This window comes from Patagioenas fasciata, chromosome 4, assembly GCF_037038585.1.
Source record: "Patagioenas fasciata isolate bPatFas1 chromosome 4, bPatFas1.hap1, whole genome shotgun sequence".
Lineage (NCBI taxonomy): Eukaryota > Metazoa > Chordata > Aves > Columbiformes > Columbidae > Patagioenas > Patagioenas fasciata.
In genome coordinates, this window is record NC_092523.1 from 10,226,292 (window position 1) to 10,248,717 (window position 22,426).

General features: G+C 43.3%; 2 protein-coding genes across 2 annotated transcripts; both read left to right on the forward strand.

The window, feature by feature from the left end:
• The first annotated feature begins 238 nt into the window (after positions 1-238).
• On the forward strand, positions 239-21,521 carry LOC139827970 (E3 ubiquitin-protein ligase RNF4-like). Its single transcript, XM_071808493.1, has 5 exons — positions 239-313; positions 18,226-18,393; positions 18,902-19,022; positions 19,950-20,029; positions 20,568-21,521. The coding sequence occupies exons 2-5, from the start codon at positions 18,385-18,387 to the stop codon at positions 20,760-20,762; spliced, it is 405 nt and encodes a 134-aa protein (XP_071664594.1). The 5' UTR covers positions 239-313; positions 18,226-18,384; the 3' UTR covers positions 20,763-21,521.
• Positions 299-15,974, forward strand: LOC136101023 (E3 ubiquitin-protein ligase RNF4). Its single transcript, XM_065836750.2, has 8 exons — positions 299-433; positions 5,099-5,267; positions 5,776-5,896; positions 6,833-6,912; positions 8,036-8,045; positions 10,449-10,614; positions 12,750-12,798; positions 13,145-15,974. Exons 2-8 carry the CDS (start codon positions 5,259-5,261, stop codon positions 13,292-13,294), a joined length of 585 nt encoding a protein of 194 aa, XP_065692822.1. The 5' UTR covers positions 299-433; positions 5,099-5,258; the 3' UTR covers positions 13,295-15,974.
• Positions 21,522-22,426: the final 905 nt, after the last annotated feature.

Genomic DNA, 22,426 nt, shown 5'->3' on the forward strand with positions numbered 1-22,426 from the left:
GCAGGGTAGAGTAGAGGCGAAGGAGAACCTGTCTCGACTTGCTGACCACCCCCCTTGTAATACATCTCAGGATACCATTGGCCCCCGGGCCGCCATGAGGGGGCAGCAGGCCCGCCCCGCTCCGCCCCCGCCGCTGGAAACTACAACCCCCAGGACACCCCGGGGCCGGATCAGAGGCGGGGCCGCGTGCCGCACAGCTTCCTGATTGACGTGCGCGGCGGCCATTCCGCGCTCCGGCGGCTCGCGGCCCCTCCAATGGCGGGAGAGAGGAGGCGGGCGTTGTCGTACGCCGCTGCCGGGCCGGGTGTCGCGGGTGAGTGCTGCAGGCCGGGGGCTCCGACGTGGAGGTGGGAGAGGCGCCCGGGAACGGCATCGGCGCCCCGGGGCCCGCCCCGCTTGCTCTGCCCCTCCGAGGCGCTCGGGGCAGTGGGCGGTAGGTCAGGGACAGGCACAGGGCAGCCGCGCCCGGCCGCGGCGGGGGAGGGGCGGGCTGGCGCTGAGGGGAGCGGGGGGTGACGGGGCTTGTTCCGCCGGTGCGGGGCTGCTGCCTTCTCCGGGGCTGCTGCCTTCTCCGGGGCGGGGACGGTGGCCGGAGCCCCTTCCCCCGGGCGCGGCCCTGCCCGCCGCTGTGGCGGCCCTGAGGGGCCCCCCCGTCCCCCTCCGCCTGAGGAGCCGTGCGGCGTGTCCGCCTCCCCCCGCCCCAACCGGGGGTTTGGTTTTATTTGTTATTTTGAGGGGCTCCGGGGCCTGCGAGCGGCGCTGCCCGGCTCTCGGGGCCGGCCCCGGCCTCCACTGCCCGCGGGTCCTGTCCCTTTCCCGCCGGGCGGGCGGGGTGCGGGGCCGGCTCGGCCTCCGGCTGCTCCACGGCTGTTCTCCGCCCGCGTTCCCTCGAAAGCGGGACCCGCCGGGCTGCGCGGCCTCCTGGGGTGCTGGCTGGGTCATGAACTGGGTTCGCTGCGGGGGCCGTTCCGTCCTGAAGTGGCAGAGAGATAAGCGCAGGGAAGGAGGCGACGAGGGAGCACAGGGGGGTCAGCACCTGCAGTTCGTGTCGCTGTGCGGGGTTGTTTGTCTGTCCTACCGTGTTGTGTGACAGCGGGAGCGGAGGGGACGCCTCTGCCCTGCCTCAGCGCTCCCCTACGGCTCCGTTGCAGGACGTGGAAAACACTGAACTTCTTTTCCTTTTCTTCTGTATTTCATTTTGGGACTATTGAGAGTAAGCTGCAGCCCGACAGAGAAAATTCTGCACACAAGAGCGATGAGGAGCTTTTCTTCTGGGCAGTCTTTGTCTTTTTTGTTGTTTCTGAAACAGAACATCTGGCCAGCTGAAAGTTTTCAGTGTTTTGTACTCTGGATGTTTTTTTAGCTTCCTTGGTTTGGTGGTGCTTTTTTGTTACGCTGCTCATAAACTTATTCGTATTAAGTCTTATTTGTCTGTAAATGTATCTGACTGCTTAAAGCAGGTAGGCTAGTCTATGTCTCTGGTAGGTTGTTTATCTCTCGTCTTTGCTCTTTATAGTGCCTCTCACAAAGCTTTTGTAGTATGGGACTGCTTGACCTAGTTTGGGTTAAACACAATAGACTCAGCATCTGTTTTCACTGAAGCTACAGTAGTGCTTCTGAAAAAATGAGGGCATCTTTAAAGGTACTGGAAATAAAATGATGGGAAAATTTTGAAAGAGTGAAATGGCACGTTACTGTTCCCTGGCACTTTGTACATGCATCTTCTGACCACAGAAAAAATTTTATATGTGCTTTCGTCTTTGATACTGTGTTTCCTGTTTTTAGTGATGTAGAGAGGGTTCCTAAGAGTAGAAATGAGAAGCAAGCTCTTAAAGGCGTAGCATATCTCGTTTTGACAAATACAATATATACTGTTTTTGTCACCTTTGCCTTGCGCACACCAAACATTTAGACTGACATCATTGCTTTCTTCAAGTAGTTGCTTTAGTGTATATGTAATATTTAGCATGATTAATAAATAACTTGTTTGTGTTAGTGAGACATGATAGAAATGTCTACTTCTTGCTTAAGCTAATTTGCCTCAATTCATGCTGAGCATGTAAGTGACCAAGACTGTTTTCAGAGTGATGTAAGAAAAATTTTCAGTTTATGTTGTGTAGGTAATCCAATCTTTTAGAATTGTAATTCAAATATGTTAAATTAGGTCAACTTGAACTCAGGAAAAAGTTAACTTTTTAATAGAGGAAAACATTTAACAGGAGAGTTAAATTATAAATATAGAAATCAGTATTCTTTTCTCATTGTGTGAACATTCTTAATTTAGATGAATTTAACTTTATTTTATTTCCAAGTATCTACCTGTACATAGGAAGGTTGGTGATATAGTCCTTAAAATGCTAGTGAGTTAGCTAGAATAAACCTCGAATTTTGTTGTTATGAGGACAACGCTGCTTAAGCCCTTGGGAGAGCTAAATGACAGGAAAAAAAATCTCCCTGTGCAGAGCTCTGTATGAGAGGAAGGGGAGTGGCTGTTCTGGTATAGAATGGTCCTGCAGTAATGCAATAAAAAGTCTGTGAAAGTTAAAAGTATTCATTGGCTTGCTAAGATGATCGGCTAAGTTTTCATATTTAAAAAGTCATTTTTTAACCCTTAAAAAAAAATCTTAATTGTAGAAGTTTGTCTGAATGCATCTTTCTACAGGTCTAACAGATGAGCTGACAGCTTTAGCTGGAGTTACCTGATGCTTATGGGCTGAGGGCGGAGGTTGATGCAGTAATTGTATTTGTGTTTTCCAGTCCTGGGAGTTTTGGTGCTGGATTTCATAGTGACTGCTGGAGGAAGAGCATATAGACCTCATAGCTTAACTTGGGCTACCCAGACCTATATAATAAATCACATTAAATCAAGTGGTCCTGAGGTTTTGGAAATCTTACAGGAATTCTTATTGATGAGTATGTCTCCAAAACTGCAAAACTCAGCATTTTTCTGTCTACTTCTGTTGTTGTGCAAACTTGGTCTATGGTATGTTCAAGAAAGTAAGCTTTGCTTTATTTTTGCTACCCATTCTTACTGTACAGGTAATTAAGTTTCTATTAAGTTTCCCATGTAAGCCAATAATGTATAGAAATGTACAACCCCACAGAGGATGTTTGTTCTTACAAAAAAATGTTTCTGGATCGTCAGACTCCTAACATAGATTTAATAAATTCCAGCAGTCTTATTTTCTTTATAAATATGACTCCTGGGCTGGATCATGTTGATACTGACAAACATACCTATGAGGGTGGTTTAACAGTGATGAGCCTCCCTATGGCTATCCATTCTCAACTTTTTTCTTCAGAAGAAGCTTCTGAAGATGTGAAGACATGAGCCATTACATCTAGAATATTTGTGCCTTATGTATACTCTCTGGATTAAGTATAAGGAAAGCCTACTGCTGATGTTGTGAGATTCTGAAAATTAAACCATCTCAGTACCACTGGTGCTCTCTGTCACTGAGTTCAAGAAGAGTCTCTTGCCTGTGTTGCCTCTGAGGTCTGATATTAGATCCTCTGAGACATGCCGTAGTAATCCTATAGATAATCTGTTCCTTGGTAAAGTGGTGTGTATTTAACATGGGTAAGGTGGTCTTGGCATGACAGGTCTATTGTATATTACCTTCAGTTTCTTTTCATCATAATTTTCAAATATAAGTGTACTCATTTGTTTGGGATTTTTTTTTTCTATTTTTTTTTTTTCTCTGATAGCTCATCTTTGGTACTTAACCCACTCGTGGCCAGAGAGAATTTGTGCAACATTTTATGATTGGAGTCATCCAAGGTGCTTAGAAAAAAACATCTTAAATTTTAGAACTATCAAAACTGGTTGGGTTTGTATTGGGACAGGGAGTTATGCTTAACAGGTCTGAAAACTTCATCTTCTGTGACCAGAATCTGCCTGTGGACTCACTGATTTTTAAGTCTGGCATACAGCAAGAGGTCCAAGTAACAAACAAAGAAAAAGAGTTGACTTTCGTTTTGGTTTTTGCAATCCAGTGCCAGTTTAAAATGAGAATATGCATGAGTGACATATTGTGTTGCTTAAAAATGTGCATAAATATATCTTTGAATTTGGTAAAAGCACCAGATTTAGTGTAAGGATTTTTTTCAAGCTAATAATACAATATTTCAGTGCTAATGGATCTCTTAAGAGAATAAGTGATTTAAGAAATACAGGGAGAAGGTTTAAGAGGAAGAAAATCGGTCAGGTTTCCTTTAACTCAAGATCATGATGGACTACCAGTGCTGTTCCATCCTGCTGCATGGTCTCTGTGTTTCTTAGTCTGAGAACAGCTTAACCACATGTGTGTGGTATTTGCAGCGTAGATCAAAGTCATTATTGGGAACACAGTTCTGCAGTTCTTGTTTAACGTAATTGTCTTGGTTTGGTTTTTTTTCCTGGTCCCTCCAGTCTCTCCAGCCCCAGCTCCTCATCATGTGTTGGACACGTGATAATTGTACCATGAGTAAGTTTCAGATGGGAACTTTGGTACCATGTCAGCTGCTCATAAGGGCCCCTGTGTTTTTCATCTCCTCCCACGGAAGCAGTTAGCTGTCTGATGGGTAGGAGCAGGCACACCTACAGTTACTACAGGGTAACTATGGTAAACTCATTTTCTCTAGCGGATCTGTGAGGGTTTCTAAACTGAAATGTCTCTGCTCCGCTTGCTTTGGATTCCTCTCAAGCTGTTCACCTCCTGCCTGTTAGAATCTGGAGATGGGCTGGAGGTCAGAACTGATCATCTGCATTTTTTTGTTTGCTGAAGATGGCTGCTTATGACACAATTCCCAGTGATTCCTCCCACACACAAACGTTGCATTGAGAGTCAGTCATTGCTTTTCAGTTAAACTTCCTTGGGATTCCTTTGCATTTTTCTAGTTTGCTGGCAACCTGGCTTATTCTGGTGTTTAGTTCAGGGAATGCATAAGATTGACAGAGACTTCAGGCCCAGCAGCAGGTGTCCAAGGCTCAAATGCCAAACCCTGGGACTTCCCTCCAGCTTTGGACAGAAACCCAGGAATGGGAATCTTGGGGAGGGGGTGTATGGAAGAGAATAAGCGTTACAGATGGGTGATCTTTTCTTTCCTTTTCTTGTAGATTTGGAAGAGCATCATTCTCAGACCCTGAGAAATCCGGACTTTCGACTGTGTGCTACCAAAGGGAATCTAAGGAATTGATACTTGGGGCTTCCTTGCAATTATTTTTTTTTTTTATTCCTACCTCTGGTGTTTTCTGTGGTTTTAGATCAAGAAACACCATGAGCACAGTAAGTGTTTTACTCCTCAGTGCCAACCAGATTGTTAAAACGTGTTGTTCATGGTACCTATACAAATGTTTTTAAGAGTTTGTAGTAAATATTCTGGAACACAAGCACGTTAAAAGTTCACATAACTCCATATTCTGTGATACCTGAGATTTTTGATCTCTCTAGGTGCTAGGAATAGTTCAGAAATGTTTACAAAGTGAGCAAAACCCCTGGTTCAGACTGACTGCAATGGCTGGCTAGAAGCCAGCATATGCTAGAACTGTGAACCAGTCTTCCCGCTTGCAAACAATACATCACAATAGGTTTTTCCTTTGTGACCCAATTGGTAAGAGACCTGAGGTGATGACGTTTCCTTGATGTGATGTGTTTAGGCCCACGCCACCACTGGATGCATATTACAGCATGCCAAGGTAGTGTTTGTATCCTCGTGTGGTTTCGTTGGTGCTGCAAAGATGAGAGCCACATCACATTAGTCTGTAAGAAAATGTTAAGGCTTTGTTCTCCTTAGACGCAACGAAAGCGCCGTGGAGGAGCAGTTAATTCTAGGCAAGCTCGGAAGCGAAACAGGGTGATGGCTTCCACCGCAGAAATGGCTTCAGAAGCAGAGCCAATAGAACTTGAAGAAAGTGGTAAGCTTGTTTTCATACTTGGTGAGAGCATAAACTGCATCTGGAGGGACTGGGATTCCACTTAATGTGCAGTTTTGCCAGTTTCTAGGCCCTTTGCTGGGAAGGAGGGAAACCTCTGATTATAGAAAGCCTCTAGTATGGCATCTAGAAACAACAAGCCTGCCTGTTTGAATTTATTACTGAGGTGCAATACGTTCACCACAAGTGATAGATGAGCTGGGTAAGAAAGGTACTCAAGTGCTGCTCAAACATCTGAATGTCTGGTCTGCTGAGCTGGGATTTCACAGAAACATAGAATGTTGTGAGTTGAAAGAGAGGCACAAGGATCATCAAGTCCAACTCCTGTCCCTGCATAGGACAACCCCAAAATTCACACCGTGTGTCTCAGGGCATTGTCCAGTTGCTTCCTGAATGTTGTTATTGAGTCACTGCAGCTGCCACTACAGATAGTGGCAGACTATGTTTGGGAACTCTCAAGTTTTTAAATAGATAATTAGAAGTTCATCATTATTCGTGCCATGTCCCTGAAGGGAGAGCCAGTACTGGTCAGTACATTTTTACAAAGCCTCCTTGACCTCCTAAATAGCTATGTAAATTACCTTCTGAAATCCTAGGAAAGAATAGATGTAACTGTTGGTCTCCAGGTAATTATATGTTTTTTTCATTTTTTTCTGTGCATTTGACTATGAAAGACTGGAAGACATACAAGACAGGAACATTTACAGCACAGTACTCTAAGATGATTATGTCACAAATGATTCGTGTTTTGTTCTGTGTGATAAACATTTTACCATGTTAGATGAATAATCTACTGCTGCGGACTTCCCACAAGCTGTTGTCATACAACAGAAATGCACGAGGAGCTTAGCTGCTGTTCCTCTTGTGTTGCAACATGCAGAAGGTCTCTGATCTTGATTCTAGCATTCTGTTTTTAAGCTGGTGAAGAAGTAGTAGATCTCACATGTGAATCTTCGGATCCTGTAGTCGTCGATCTGACTCACAATGATTCTGTTGTGGTGAGTAGTGACTGGCATGCTTGTCTAAATGTTGTGGTTAAATTAGGTGTATCTTGTGCTCCCTCTTAGAATCCGACTTTAAGCATACGGTTTTAGTTCAAAGTTGGCTTGGCAGTCCCTGCAAGCCATGCATTACAGGTCAGCACAGGAGCTCCTCTGTGGGTGCACTTGCCAATAGCAAGAGGGTGATCTGAAATAGCTTGTTGCTCCAAAACTTGGAGAGAATATATACCAGCCATAGGTAATATAAGTAGATGCAATTTTGAAGCTGAAACTATTCCACATGAATCAAAGGCATAGGCCAACGATTTAAATAAGAAGTGAAGGAGAGATGTCAGAGGTGAAGAGCTTAGCTGCAGCATCAGTTTAAGGTTCTCCTGTCAGAGAGATGCTAAGTGCAACTGTGGCTGACCATGGTACAAACTACTTCAGTTTGTTACTCCAAGAAGTCTTAAAAAAATCCACTATTTACCTGCAATTTTTAAAGCTAGAGTAGTATTTGATCCAGACCACAGTGTAGTTTATAACCTGGGTTTTAAGATGCCCCTGCTGCCATACAAACCAGAAGCAGCAGGACTGGTCTGTGGGTATCTTCTGCTGGGATTGTTCCTCAGCCTTTGCCAAGGAGAGGCCTGGAACCTCATGACAGAATCTGCCTGGCCCCAGCTCCGGGTCCACCAAAGAGAACAGCGAGTTTGGGTTTGGTTATTTTTTTTTTCTTCAGCAGCTGGTAATGTAATTTGAAGTGTTAATGGACATCACACCTGAATTTGCCTGTTTGGGGAGGAAGAGGGAAGGGATCTCCTCCAGCCTAAATCAAACTAGGGTACATAAACTGGGGAGGGGGCGGGGGGTGTTCAGGTGGTTCAGAACCTGCCTCTGTTTCCATCCCTTTGCAGGAGTGTGAGCAGAACCAGAAGCAGCTGCTTCTTTTCAGAGGAGCAGCTTGTTTACTGCTACTTTTCACATTCTTAATCAAATTCCATAGTGATGTTCTTCAGTTCTTTGCTTGTTTTGTTGTAATTGCAGAGCTTATCTGGTGTTAGTATGTAACACCAGGGGTGCACTCCAAAGGCTAATTGTATTTTTCTTTTCTCTCCTTTCCCATGTACATTGATGCAAGATTGTTGAAGGTGAGTTGACATCTTAAAATTGATAATGGAATTGTCCTACGCGTAATTGTTTTTTTTCTTTTCCAACAAACTTGAGCAGTCTGGATTGAAACTGCGTTTACCAAAAGGCACAGGACAGTACAGAATTATCTGGCCAGAGCCTTAGAGAATGGATCCAATCTGTGTTTGATTGCCACTATCAGAGCTTGTAGAAAGTATCTTATAGAATCATAGAATGTCCTGACTTGGAAGGGACCCACAAGGATCATTGAGTCCAACTGCTGTCCCTGCCTGTGACAACCCCACAGTTCACACCATGTGTCTGAGGGTGTTGTTCAGTCTCTTCTTGAACACTGTCAGCCTTGGGGCTGTGACACCTCCCTGGGGAGCCTGTTCCAGTGCTCCAGCACCCTCTGGGTGAAGAACCTTTTCCTAATGTTCAACCTGAACCTCCCTGGCACATGTTCCTGCCATTCCCTTGGGTTCTGTTGTTGGTCGCTAAAGAGAAGAGAGCAGTGCCTGCCCCTCCTCCTCTCCTTGTGAGGAAGCTGTAACTGCGATGAGCTCTCCCCTCAGTCTCCCAGGCTGAACAAACCAAGTGACTTTAGCTGCTCCTCATATGGCTTCCTCTCCAAACCCTTGACCAACTTTGTAGCCTCTTCTGGATGCTCTCCAGTAGTTTGATATCTTCTTTTATCCTGTGTCGCCCAGAGCTGCACACGGTGCTCCAGGTGAGGCCGCAACAGTGCAGAGCAGAGCAGGACAATCCCCTCCCTGCGTGGCTGGCCATGCTGTGCTGGACGCACCCAGGACACAGTTGCCCTCCTGGCTGCCAGGGACACTGGGCTCATGTTCAACTTGCCGTTGACCAGAACCCCCAGATAGTTCTCTGCAGAGCTGCTTTCTAGCATCTTGTCCCCCAGTCTGTACGTACAGCCAGGGTTGCCGTGTCCCAGGTGCAAAATCTGGCACTTGTCGTTGTTGAACTTCACATGGTTGGTGATTGCCCAGTTCTCTAATTTGTCTAGGTATTTTGTCTAGATTTTTTCTGAAATAAAATACATCGAAGCTCCTCAAAATATGATTTCTTGTTTTCCAGATACTGAAGTTCTGTAAGCCCAAAGTTATAATAATTTTAATTAGTACTGGAATGTCTGCTTTGAATGAGAAAATATGAACAGGGTTTTTAGCTTGTATTGCAGTGAAGATACTAAAGAAGAAATTTATAGTATTCACTTCCATTATCAAGTCCTAACATGCCTCAAATTTGTTTCTGAGATGTGTTAACAAGTGTGGATTTTTCTTTCGACTTTGGGTGTTACATTAGTTATAGGTGTAAAGAAGTTAATCCTTCACAGCTTTCAGATCTTGTTCTGATTATAATATGAGATGTATGTTGTTAGCTGCTTACTTAAAACGTAATCTAGTCTGTGCTCTGAATGAAGCAAGGGCAAATTAAAAATACTTGCAGTAGAAGTTGTAGCTGAATACTTATGCAGGAAGGAACTTTAGTATTGTGGCTATTTTTGTAAATTTAATTGATTAGTGCTTGATTGTTGTTACATATACGCTGAAGTTGCAGAGATAATTATTGCATGTGGTTTCTAATCGTTGAAAATCAAACAGCAATTCTTTAACCTTGGGATGTTTAAGACCAGGCAATTAATTTTTTAATCTCCTGTTATCTTGGGCAATATAACTCCATTTTCAAGTTACCTTAACTCAGGAGGAAGATGATGAAGAAGTCAAAGGAGACAGTACTTCAAATATTTTTGTGATTTTTCAAGTACTGTTCTTAAAAAGACTTGTTTTAAAGAAACTGCTTTGAATGGGGAGGTTTGGTTTAACACAGACAAAAAGAGTGAACAGTTTAGCATCGTACCTGGATAGAGCAGTGAGGAACAACAGCAGCTCCATGATTTACTTTATTAGATTTAAGCATCTCTTCCATCATTTCTGAAACTTTCTGAACAAAGTACTCAGTGTTTTACCAGGACTTTTTGTTGTGTGTGTGCTACCTTGCCATGTTACTTGGAAACTTCAATCCTCTCATTTCACACAGCAATTGTTGCAATTCCTCAACACGGGATGGGAGTATTCTGTGTTAGTAAGGATTGGGAGAGGTAGCTTCCCTTTATAGGGGAGACTTATTCACAGGGAGTGTAACTGTATGAAACCTATGACACTGAGAATCTTTAAGATGTTTTGACTACTTGTAGGGCGAATAAAGCAAATATTTTGTCTATGTAGCAGAATATTCCCAATGTCTGGAAATATTCAGCCTTAATATTTAGGAATTTGTTTAAGCTTGGTCTTAACCCAGCTGAATATGGTTCATTTAAAATATGAACTGTTACAGACTGTTTATAATGCGTTCCAGGGATATATATATATTATATCTAACTTACCAAAATTAAATTACAGAGAATCAACGACAAAGGAGAAATCTTAGACTAAGAAGCCAGCGACAGTCGGACAGCTGTGTACTGAGTAGCGATGATGAAGATGAAACAAGAGATAATGATGTTTATGTGACAGATAAAGTGTCTCAAGAGCTGGGACCACTAGAAGATGAAACTGCAAGTTCAAAGTATGTATGCCGTGTGACTTAGCAGATATTCAGTTCTGCTTTTCTGATACATGCAGGACTAAGGTATATTGCTATAACCTCGTTTATCTTTGCTGTCTTAACTTATTCTAGTTAGTTCCCTCTTTGAACAAGTACCACATTTCACACGATGACCAAGTAATGCCATTTGCACTTCAGTATAAAACGTCGGCCCGAGACAGATGTACATCTTTGTGTACAGTGTTGAAGATGAATATGGGAGTATGGCAAGGAGGGAGGATTAGTCACAGGCCATAGCTCAGAATGCATTGTGTTTACTTTTCACGCAAAGCTCTAGTAGTGATGTTAGATATAGAAACATATTAATTGGTGTCGATGAAGTTTGATATGACAAGACCAGCAGACAGCAACCTGGCAAATTCCAGTAAGAGCTATTATTCATTCGCAGCTTTTTTACGCACTGTGCCAATTAACTGCCTCTCTTTCTCACAGTGGTAACCCTTCTTCCAAAGGTGTTCTTGCAAGGTGGTTGGGGCAGTAATGACCCGTTTTTGTTCTGTCCCGTGTATGTCATGAAGTTCCAATATGTTTGCATGTGAGATGGTGATCTCACTGTTCGGGTCAGGTGCCTGCACATTGAAGACCCCATTCTGTGAAGAAACAGCGAACTCCTGCTGTAGGAGCACTCCCTTATGTTAAAAAAGCAGCAATGTATTAGACTAATAAAATGAAATCAGATGTCCGTGTGACCAAGGAGGACAAAGAACATGACAAGTGTAGTATAAAGGTTTTTGTAAAGTAGTTTGGGGGAAAAAAAACAGGTTTTAATAAATCTAGTGTGCTTTCAGCTTTTTAGCTTACTGGAAGGCAATGTAGGAGAGAACTTAAGTATGGAAATTTTGGGTGTTGTGTCTTAAATATGCCACCTAAAGAGCTTATACTGTTCTAAAACGTAGTGCATTTTGCCAGTGGATTTGTAGATTTTTTTTTTATTTTGGTTGAGTATGTTGGTGAATAAATCCCACCAATCAGTTACTGTAAAATGTTACTGTTTAGTTCATTTGTTCTCAGGCTCCGCTGTTAAAGAATGTGCTCTCGGGCTCTGTTTCAGTAAGGCTGAAATAGCTCGGTGCTGCAGAATTCAACATTAACACAAAGATCTTACTCTGTAGTGTTATACTAGTTGTGCTTATATGAAAGTTATCATAAATTGTAATTAATTACGGGTTGGTATTACAGCTGCATAAAGAATTTGAGTAGTAAAAATGGGAGAATTAAATGAGTTAAATTATGTACCTGAAACTAGGGGTCGATGTTAGTGCTCACTGCTTCAATTTAAGTCCATGGGATAAAGGATATTTCATGCTTTTTATTCCTGTTTAATTAATAAATTACAAAGTGTTGCTCAGCATGGGCAGTGATGTAACAAAGCCAAATGTTTATGGTAAAGACAGTGTTTAAAATGTGTTTAGATGAGGTTCTTAGGGACATGGTTTAGTGCTGGATTTAGGTTATAGTTGGACTCTGATCCTGAGGGTTTCTTCCAACTAAAATGATTCTACAATTATAAAAGCAGCTTACTGTGCTCATTTAAAATAGAGATTAATTTGTAAATAAATTATCTTTCTGATAGAGTATATGGCTCAGCACTTACAGTATTACATATTCCTTACACAAATATCTGTGCTGTTAGTAAGTGCGTGTGCAGTACAGCTGTCTTGGAGGCTGAATTGAGGAAAGGAACACCTGTAATCACAGTTTGGTGACAGCCACCAAGTCGGTCTTTCCATCTCTGAACTAGAAATTTATTTCTGAATATTTTTTCATGATAGTGTGTAACTACCCTTCATTGTTTAAGGAAAGCGTTCTTGGAAGGAATATGTTACTGGGCTGAGATGTTGCTCAATTACAATAGGGATGTTTTAAGTTCCGGCAGCCTCTTTCACTTCTAGACTGAATAGTTTCCAAAGGACAGGCAGGTGCTTTTGTTACAAAGCTCCTACTGACCCGTTGAAGATTAATACTGCCATACGGGTACTGCACAGGCTGGTCTGTGCAGGTGGGTGGCTACGTGACATTCTGGGTATCGGTGACCCTCAGTGCACAGTGAAATTAACGGTGCCTGTTCTTTCTGGTTCTGTTCTCTCTCCCGCAAGGCCGTCTGGTACCGTCAGCTGTCCCATCTGCATGGACGGCTACTCCGAGGTGAGGATCCACGCGTTGGCATCGTTTCTGTTTTGTCGGAGGGAGGACGGGGCGCAGGGTGAGCTGCGCGACGCTGTCGGGTTCTGCGGGTGCTGCAGACAGCTGCCTTGGAGCACACACCTTGGACTGAGGGTGAAACCAGACTGGAACTCACAGTCATCTCTTAGTGGTGTGTGTCCTGGGAGGAACACTTCCCAAGACGGCCCTGAGAGATCTTTGGGTTCCTTATCACTGAAGTAGCAATGTGCTGATTCCAGATACTCCAGGCCCTGTTTGCCTGGTGCCAACAGAGCAGCGATGTTGAATTCTCTCCTCCAGATACCAGTTGTGGTTTCTTTTCTTCCAGATTGTGCAAAGCGGACGACTGATTGTGTCGACCAAATGCGGCCACGTCTTCTGCAGCCAGTGCCTCCGTGATTCCCTTAGGAATGCCAACTCCTGCCCAACCTGCAGGAAGAAACTCACTCACAGACAATATCATCCCATTTATATATGAGTTCTTTTGTTTCTCAGGACAGACTCAACTAGATTTTGGGAGAAAATGTCATGTTTTCAGTGCTCTGAAGACTTAAAGAACAGCAGGTTGTGCACACATCCAAATAAAACTGATTTTTGGAGAATAACTTGTACATACATAGACAGCTTTTTTTATGGTCCAAGCTGCTTCTTCTTATGTCCCTGGTTAAAATGTTAAATTTAGGACTGCCTCTAAACTCGAACAGCAGCCTATGTCAGAAAAGAAGCAGCTAGTCCATTTCCTTCTACTTTTTTAATGCTTAAATAAGAGGGATCTGAATATTTTGTTATTTCTTACTCTTTAAATTATTCCTGCCTTTCCATGTGGATATGGAACAGTTACCTTTCAAAATATAGATGAACAATCTGCCATTTCCTTACACTTTTGCTTTTATCCTGTAAGAAGCTCATGGCAATATTGCTTTCTGCTCTGCCATCTTTGCCCGAGTAGAATAAGTTCTGTGACAAGGGTTTGTTTTATCATAACTCAATATTGAAGTTGACAACCAGGGTAATGCAATAAACTAACCTGCTGTTAACCAGCAATCAGGTTTTTTAAGCAGAAGGCTTGAACATGTAGTTTTCTTTATGAACTCCATGAGATCTGATGTAGACAAATTGCAACATGTACAAAGTGCAAATACTTCTTTGAATGTTTTAACTGCCAAGAATTCCTTTATTTGAATCACAACACTGAATTTCTTTCCTAAGGTGATGAGATGGTCTCTTGGGTTAACTGTTCTATTGCGCTCTCTCCTGATAACTAAGGAGAATATCATCTTCTCTAGGCTTGCTAGTGGTGAATAAGAAGCAAATTGTGTGCTTTCCTCTTGTCAGCTGAATACCAAACTACCTACAGATCTTCTTACTGTATCCAGTGTACCCAGCGTAATGCTTAAAGTTCTGTACGTTCCCTTCGCTGTTCCCTTCAGCTGTTTTACTGACACCTGAGTGGTTGTAGCCTGGTGCACAGGACGAACAAACAATTGTGTCCCTGTGGATTTAGGAAGTGGGGGCTTTACAAGATGTTTGGTAGCAATCTTGGCTTGGCAGCTTTGTGAGAGAGAATTTTCATTTCCCTTGCCCTGAGGGTTGTCCAGTTTGCTTTAAATGTGTGGTTTTTAAAAGAAGTCAGATTCATGTCGCAGGAGAAAGCATTCCTCTGTTGAAGTAAGGCAGGAATACCCAGGTTTGTGCACTGTTATCTGATCACTTTTGAGGTACAGATGTCTGCTCTAAACCTGTTACAGCTGAACTCTGCAAGCTGATGTGGAATCCCAGATGAGCTAATAAAAAAGGATTATAGTAAGTAAAAGTAGATGAGATTATTAAAATCAGTATTTTTCTGACCCATATATGCAGTAGTTGCATCTATGAAGGTTGAAATTTGGTCAATTAAAAATAAAAAAAGTCAAAAGTTAAACTTCAAACACCTTTTGGCGATTGGTCAATTATCAGAGTGCAACACAACTGTAGGACGCGTTCAGTTAATGTTGGTATCTGTTGTGTCTTTCTAACCTATCATAGGCATCTGTAGGAAGCCTTTAATTAAAGCAGCTGTTCTAATTAGCTGACTCAAGTTCTGTATTGAAGATTTCAACCTGAAAATGAAGTGCATTTTATTAGGATGTTTAGGGGTGGATTTGGATGTAGCAATACAGAGGTTTGTTCCATAAAGGTGAGCTGCAGTAATGCAGTTTCTTCCCTGCCCTGGTTCGGAGTGGCTTTGGTTCAGCCCCGTTATCAGGAGTGTGCAGTTTCTGCATTGTGGCAATATGGTAACTACTAAAAAGTTACACACCCTTAGCTCCTGTGTGTTCCCACTGGTAATACAAACTACGAGCAAGGACTACAGCAGCCTTAGGGTGATGCGGTGACAACAACGGCTGGAATTTGGGTCCCAAAAAACCATAGAAACGATGAAGCAGTGCTACAGATTGCTTGAAGCTTTAATTGCATCAAGAGAAGCAGCCCAGCATTAAAACTGTGAAGATATTTAAGGGCCACAGAAACAGCTTTCTCTCAACAGCTTAAAAACAAAACAAAACAAGGAAATAATGATGGCCAGATTTCCTTGGGTACTGTATGAGAGGGACAACAAGAAGATGATGTAAGGGATTTACCTCTGGGGCTGAGGGCGAGTCACAGATCTGTGCGTCTTTCCCCGTGCACTAGCCATAGCCGAAAAGGACTTTGCACAACTCCCTCCATGTAAATACCACCTTATAGTTTGTGTCTCAATACATAGAGCTCATGAAAATTTAGATACCACAAACTATAAAATATCTAACAAAGTTTTTAGCTTTTGTGTACTCTGTGCAGTGCCACAAATCTTGTGCATCTGAAAATTAATTTCAAGGCTCAGTACATGGAAAAATACTGAATTGCTTTACACACCTTTTTTAGGGAAAAAAAAAAAAAAAAAAACCAAAAGAAACCCAAATCTATTTGATTTCCAGTGTTGCTTCACATTGGCAAGTGATAGGTAATATAAAGATTTTGTTTTCATTATGTAAATGTCTGTCCTGTTGTATATAGTTGACTTTTCCCTGTATTTAATTGTATTCATGTCTGTCTGTCCCATCTATGTTGGACTCTGCTGGTAGGCAAACTGTTCTTCTAACAGGTGGAAATAAAAATATTGATTTGATCCATCAGAAGAGCTTGTTCTTTCAATCACAGTGTATTCGTTCATTTTGGGGGGGGGGAATCCTTCATCCCCAGACCTTTGAGTTCTTTTGGTCAGTGTGTGCGAGGGAGAAGAGCAGGTGCTGCTGGAACGGGAGGGATGAGGGGCTGGTGGGGACAATCCTGCTGGGGACTGGGGGTGCTGAGGTGGGATCCTGGGGGGGATCCCAGGAACCGCAGGTGGAGCAGCCTCGTGTCCAGAGCTGCAGTGTGTTGGGGTGTCTCCCCGCTGTTAAAACATTGACAAAGCTCACGTTACCTGTTTCGTGTCACAGGTGGAACATCGTGCTGGAGAGAGGCCGAGGAGGAACACTGAGTCATAAAGCTCACCTTTTTTCTTCTCCAAAGAAATGAAACAGATGCTGTAGGTTACGTGTTCTGTAGAATTTCTGAGTGTGCAAGGAGAACTGGCGTTACCTGGACACAGAATGTTATGGAAACGGTTGCCTGGGTGAGTTCTGTGCTGCAGATGCAGGAGACTGAAAGTTCCCGGCTTTCTCTGTCAGGGAGTGAACTCTGAGCCTTGGTCTTGTACACCTCAGGTGAGAACATAAGGCTGTTTGCTCACATCTTGTTGAAAAACTCTGAAGATACTATTCATTTAAGTGTAGGTTATTTTTTTTAAAGCATTTGCTGTTATGCATAGCAGAAATCTTTTTTAAAACAATCAAAATTGATTGTTCGTATTTGGGGAGGGAGTTATACATAACAGTTCTGAAAATTTCATCTGCTGTGGCCAGAGGAGCTGCCTGAGGGCTCACTGATCACTAAGTCTGGCATGGAACAGATGATCCAAGGAAAAAGAAAGAAAACATGTTGATTTTGATTTGGAGGCCCTCCAGCCAGTTCTTCACCCAGCGCACCATGAACCCGCTTGTCCCACAGCTGGACGGTTTGTCCAGAAGGATGCTGTGAGGGACACTATGCCAAGCCTCACTAAAATCCAGGAAAACTACATCCACCACCTTTCCTTCATCCACGAGGCAGGTGGCCTTATAGTAGAAGGAAATCAGCTTAGGTGAACAGGACTTTTCTGTTGTGTTGACAGTGCCTGATGATGATTGCATTATTCTTTAAACACCTTTCAGTAGCACCCAGCATGATCTTCTCCGTAATTTTTCCGAGCACTGAGGTTGGATTAACAGGTCTGTATTTTCCTGGGTCTTCCCTCACGCCCTTCCTGTAAACTGGAGTGACACTGGAGAGCTTCCAGTCACCAGACTCCCAGACTTCCAAAACCTTTGGGAGATGATGGAGAAGGGTTCTACCGTGACATCCGCCAGCTCTTTCCATGTTCTGGGATGAATCCCACCAGGCCCCATGGCCTTGTGAGCGTTCAGCTAACACAGGTGGTCCTTGACAATGTTGGTGTCCCCAAAGGGGAAAGTCACTGATCCCACACTTGTGCTCTCCCAACTCGGGGGACCTGGCAGCCCAAGCTCTATCAGTATTTACTGAAGACTGAGGAAAAACAAAAAAGCGTTCAATGTCTCCACTATTTCTTCATCCCTATTAGTCAGGTGACCATCTTCAACAGGTGTCAGGCCAATGTTTTCTTTATGCCTCTTCAGCTTTCACAATCCAGTCCCAGTTCTAAAACAAGAAAGTAGGAGAAAATGGATGAGCGACATCTTGTGTTGCTTAAAACTGTGCATAAATATATCTTTGGGCTTGAAAACTCATGACGTAAGAAATCCAGAGGGTAAGTATAAGAAAAAAATAATTCAGTCAGGCTTCCCTTAATTCAAGGTTACGATGGACCATCAGTGCTTTTCCATCCCACTTTCTACTAATTGGTAATGCCTTGTCATCTAAAACTAGTTAGCTGACTTGTTTGCCCCCTCCCAGCTGCTTCCACCCGGGTCCTCATTGTGTGTTGGACACAGAGTAATTTCAACATAAGAAAGTTTTAAGTTGTGAACTTCAGTACCACACACAAACATTGCATCGAGAGTCAATCCTTGCTTTTCAGATAGACTTCCTTGGGATTCCTTTGCATTTTTCTAGTTTGCTGGCAACCTGGCTTATTCTGGTGTTTAGTTCAGGGAATGCATAAGATTGACAGAGACTTCAGGCCCAGCAGCAGGTGTGTGAGGCTCAAATGCCAAACCCTGGGACTTCCCTCCAGCTTTGGACAGAAACCCAGGAATGGGAATCTTGGGGAGGGGGTGTATGGAAGAGAACAAGCGTTACAGATGGGTGATCTCTCCCCTTTTCTTGTAGGTTTGGAAGAGCATCATTCTCAGACCCTGAGAAATCCGGACTTTCGACTGTGTGCTACCAAAGGGAATCTAAGGAATTGATACTTGGGTCTTCCTTGCAATTATTTTTTTTTGTATTCGTACCTCTGGTGTTTTCTGTGGTTTTAGATCAAGAAACACCATGAGCACAGTAAGTGTTTTACTCCTCAGTGCCAACCAGATTGTTAAAACGTGTTGTTCATGGTACCTATACAAATGTTTTTAAGAGTTTGTAGTAAATATTCTGGAACACAAGCACGTTAAAAGTTCACATAACTCCATATTCTGTGATACCTGAGATATTTGATCTCTCTAGGTGCTAGGAATAGTTCAGAAATGTTTACAAAGTGAGCAAAACCCCTGGTTCAGACTGACTGCAATGGCTGGCTAGAAGCCAGCATATGCTAGAACTGTGAACCAGTCTTCCCGCTTGCAAACAATACATCACAATAGGTTTTTCCTTTGTGACCCAATTGGTAAGAGACCTGAGGTGATGACGTTTCCTTGATGTGATGTGTTTAGGCCCACGCCACCACTGGATGCATATTACAGCATGCCAGGGTAGTGTTTGTACCCTCGTGTGGTTTCGTTGGTGCTGCAAAGATGAGAGCCACATCACATTAGTCTGTAAGAAAATGTTAAGGCTTTGTTCTCCTTAGACGCAACGAAAGCGCCGTGGAGGAGCAGTTAATTCTAGGCAAGCTCGGAAGCGAAACAGGGTGATGGCTTCCACCGCAGAAATGGCTTCAGAAGCAGAGCCAATAGAACTTGAAGAAAGTGGTAAGCTTGTTTTCATACTTGGTGAGAGCATAAACTGCATCTGGAGGGACTGGGATTCCACTTAATGTGCAGTTTTGCCAGTTTCTAGGCCCTTTGCTGGGAAGGAGGGAAACCTCTGATTATAGAAAGCCTCTAGTATGGCATCTAGAAACAACAAGCCTGCCTGTTTGAATTTATTACTGAGGTGCAATACGTTCACCACAAGTGATAGATGAGCAAGGTACTCAAGTGCTGCTCAAACATCTGAATGTCTGGTCTGCTGAGCTGGGATTTCACAGAAACATAGAATGTTGTGAGTTGAAAGAGAGGCACAAGGATCATCAAGTCCAACTCCTGTCCCTGCATAGGACAACCCCAAAATTCACACCGTGTGTCTCAGGGCATTGTCCAGTTGCTTCCTGAATGTTGTTATTGAGTCACTGCAGCTGCCACTACAGATAGTGGCAGACTATGTTTGGGAACTCTCAAGTTTTTAAATAGATAATTAGAAGTTCATCATTATTCGTGCCATGTCCCTGAAGGGAGAGCCAGTACTGGTCAGTACATTTTTACAAAGCCTCCTTGACCTCCTAAATAGCTATGTAAATTACCTTCTGAAATCCTAGGAAAGAATAGATGTAACTGTTGGTCTCCAGGTAATTATATGGTTTTTTCATTTTTTTCTGTGCATTTGACTATGAAAGACTGGAAGACATACAAGACAGGAACATTTACAGCACAGTACTCTAAGATGATTATGTCACAAATGATTCGTGTTTTGTTCTGTGTGATAAACGTTTTACCATGTTAGATGAATAATCTGCTGCTGCGGACTTCCCACAAGCTGTTGTCATACAACAGAAATGCACGAGGAGCTTAGCTGCTGTTCCTCTTGTGTTGCAACATGCAGAAGGTCTCTGATCTTGATTCTAGCATTCTGTTTTTAAGCTGGTGAAGAAGTAGTAGATCTCACATGTGAATCTTCGGATCCTGTAGTCGTCGATCTGACTCACAATGATTCTGTTGTGGTGAGTAGTGACTGGCATGCTTGTCTAAATGTTGTGGTTAAATTAGGTGTATCTTGTGCTCCCTCTTAGAATCCGACTTTAAGCATACGGTTTTAGTTCAAAGTTGGCTTGGCAGTCCCTGCAAGCCATGCATTACAGGTCAGCACAGGAGCTCCTCTGTGGGTGCACTTGCCAATAGCAAGAGGGTGATCTGAAATAGCTTGTTGCTCCAAAACTTGGAGAGAATATATACCAGCCATAGGTAATATAAGTAGATGCAATTTGAAGCTGAAACTATTCCACATGAATCAAAGGCATAGGCCAACGATTTAAATAAGAAGTGAAGGAGAGATGTCAGAGGTGAAGAGCTTAGCTGCAGCATCAGTTTAAGGTTCTCCTGTCAGAGAGATGCTAAGTGCAACTGTGGCTGACCATGGTACAAACTACTTCAGTTTGTTACTCCAAGAAGTCTTAAAAAAATCCACTATTTCCGTGCAATTTTTAAAGCTAGAGTAGTATTTGATCCAGACCACAGTGTAGTTTATAACCTGGGTTTTAGGATGCCCCTGCTGCCATACAAACCAGAAGCAGCAGGACTGGTCTGTGGGTATCTTCTGCTGGGATTGTTCCTCAGCCTTTGCCAAGGAGAGGCCTGGAACCCCATGACAGAATCTGCCTGGCCCCAGCTCCGGGTCCACCAAAGAGAACAGTGAGTTTGGGTTTGGTTATTTTTTTTTTCTTCAGCAGCTGGTAATGTAATTTGAAGTGTTAATGGACATCACACCTGAATTTGCCTGTTTGGGGAGGAAGAGGGAAGGGATCTCCTCCAGCCTAAATCAAACTAGGGTACATAAACTGGGGAGGGGGCGGGGGGTGTTCAGGTGGTTCAGAACCTGCCTCTGTTTCCATCCCTTTGCAGCAGTGTGAGCAGAACCAGAAGCAGCTGCTTCTTTTCAGAGGAGCAGCTGGTTTACTGCTACTTTTAACATTCTTAATCAAATTCCATAGTGATGTTCTTCAGTTCTTTGCTTGTTTTGTTGTAATTGCTGAGCTTATCTGGTGTTAGTATGTAACACCAGGGGTGCACTCCAAAGACTAATTGTATTTTTCTTTTCTCTCCTTTCCCATGTACATTGATGCAAGATTGTTGAAGGTGAGTTGACATCTTAAAATTGATAATGGAATTGTCCTGCGCTTAATTGTTTTTTTTTCTTTTCCAACAAACTTGAGCAGTCTGGATTGAAACTGCGTTTACCAAAAGGCACAGGACAGTACAAAATTATCTGGCCAGAGCCTTAGAGAATGGATCCAATCTGTGTTTGATTGCCACTATCAGAGCTTGTAGAAAGTATCTTATAGAATCATAGAACGTCCTGACTTGGAAGGGACCCACAAGGATCATTGAGTCCAACTCCTGTCCCTGCCTGTGACAACCCCACAGTTCACACCATGTGTCTGAGGGTGTTGTTCAGTCTCTTCTTGAACACTGTCAGGCTTGGGGCTGTGACACCTCCCTGGGGAGCCTGTTCGGTGTCCAGCACCCTCTGGGTGAAGAACCTTTTCCTAATGTTCAACCTGAACCTCCCTGGCACATCTTCCTGCCATTCCCTTGGATTCTGTTGTTGGTCGCTAAAGAGAAGAGAGCAGTGCCTGCCCCTCCTCCTCTCCTTGTGAGGAAGCTGTAACTGCGATGAGCTCTCCCCTCAGTCTCCCAGGCTGAACAAACCAAGTGACTTTAGCTGCTCCTCATACGGCTTCCTCTCCAAACCCTTGACCAACTTTGTAGCCTCTTCTGGATGCTCTCCAGTAGTTTGATATCTTCTTTTATCCTGTGTCGCCCAGAGCTGCACACGGTGCTCCAGGTGAGGCCGCAGCAGTGCAGAGCAGAGCAGGACAATCCCCTCCCTGCGTGGCTGGCAATGCTGTGCTGGGCGCACCCAGGACACAGTTGCCCTCCTGGCTGCCAGGGACACTGGGCTCATGTTCAACTTGCCGTTGACCAGAACCCCCAGATAGTTCTCTGCAGAGCTGCTTTCTAGCATCTTGTCCCCCAGTCTGTACGTACAGCCAGGGTTGCCGTGTCCCAGGTGCAAAATCTGGCACTTGTCGTTGTTGAACTTCACATGGTTTGGTGATTGCCCAGTTCTCTAATTTGTCTAGGTATTTTGTCTAGATTTTTTTCTGAAATAAAATACATCAAAGCTTCTCAAAATATGATTTCTTGTTTTCCAGATACTGAAGTTCTGTAAGCCCAAAGTTATAATAATTTTAATTAGTACTGGAATGTCTGCTTTGAATGAGAAAATATGAACAGGGTTTTTTAGCTTGTATTGCAGTGAAGGTACTAAAGAAGAAATTTATAGTATTCACTTCCATTATCAAGTCATAACGTGCCTCAAATTTGTTTCTGAGATGTGT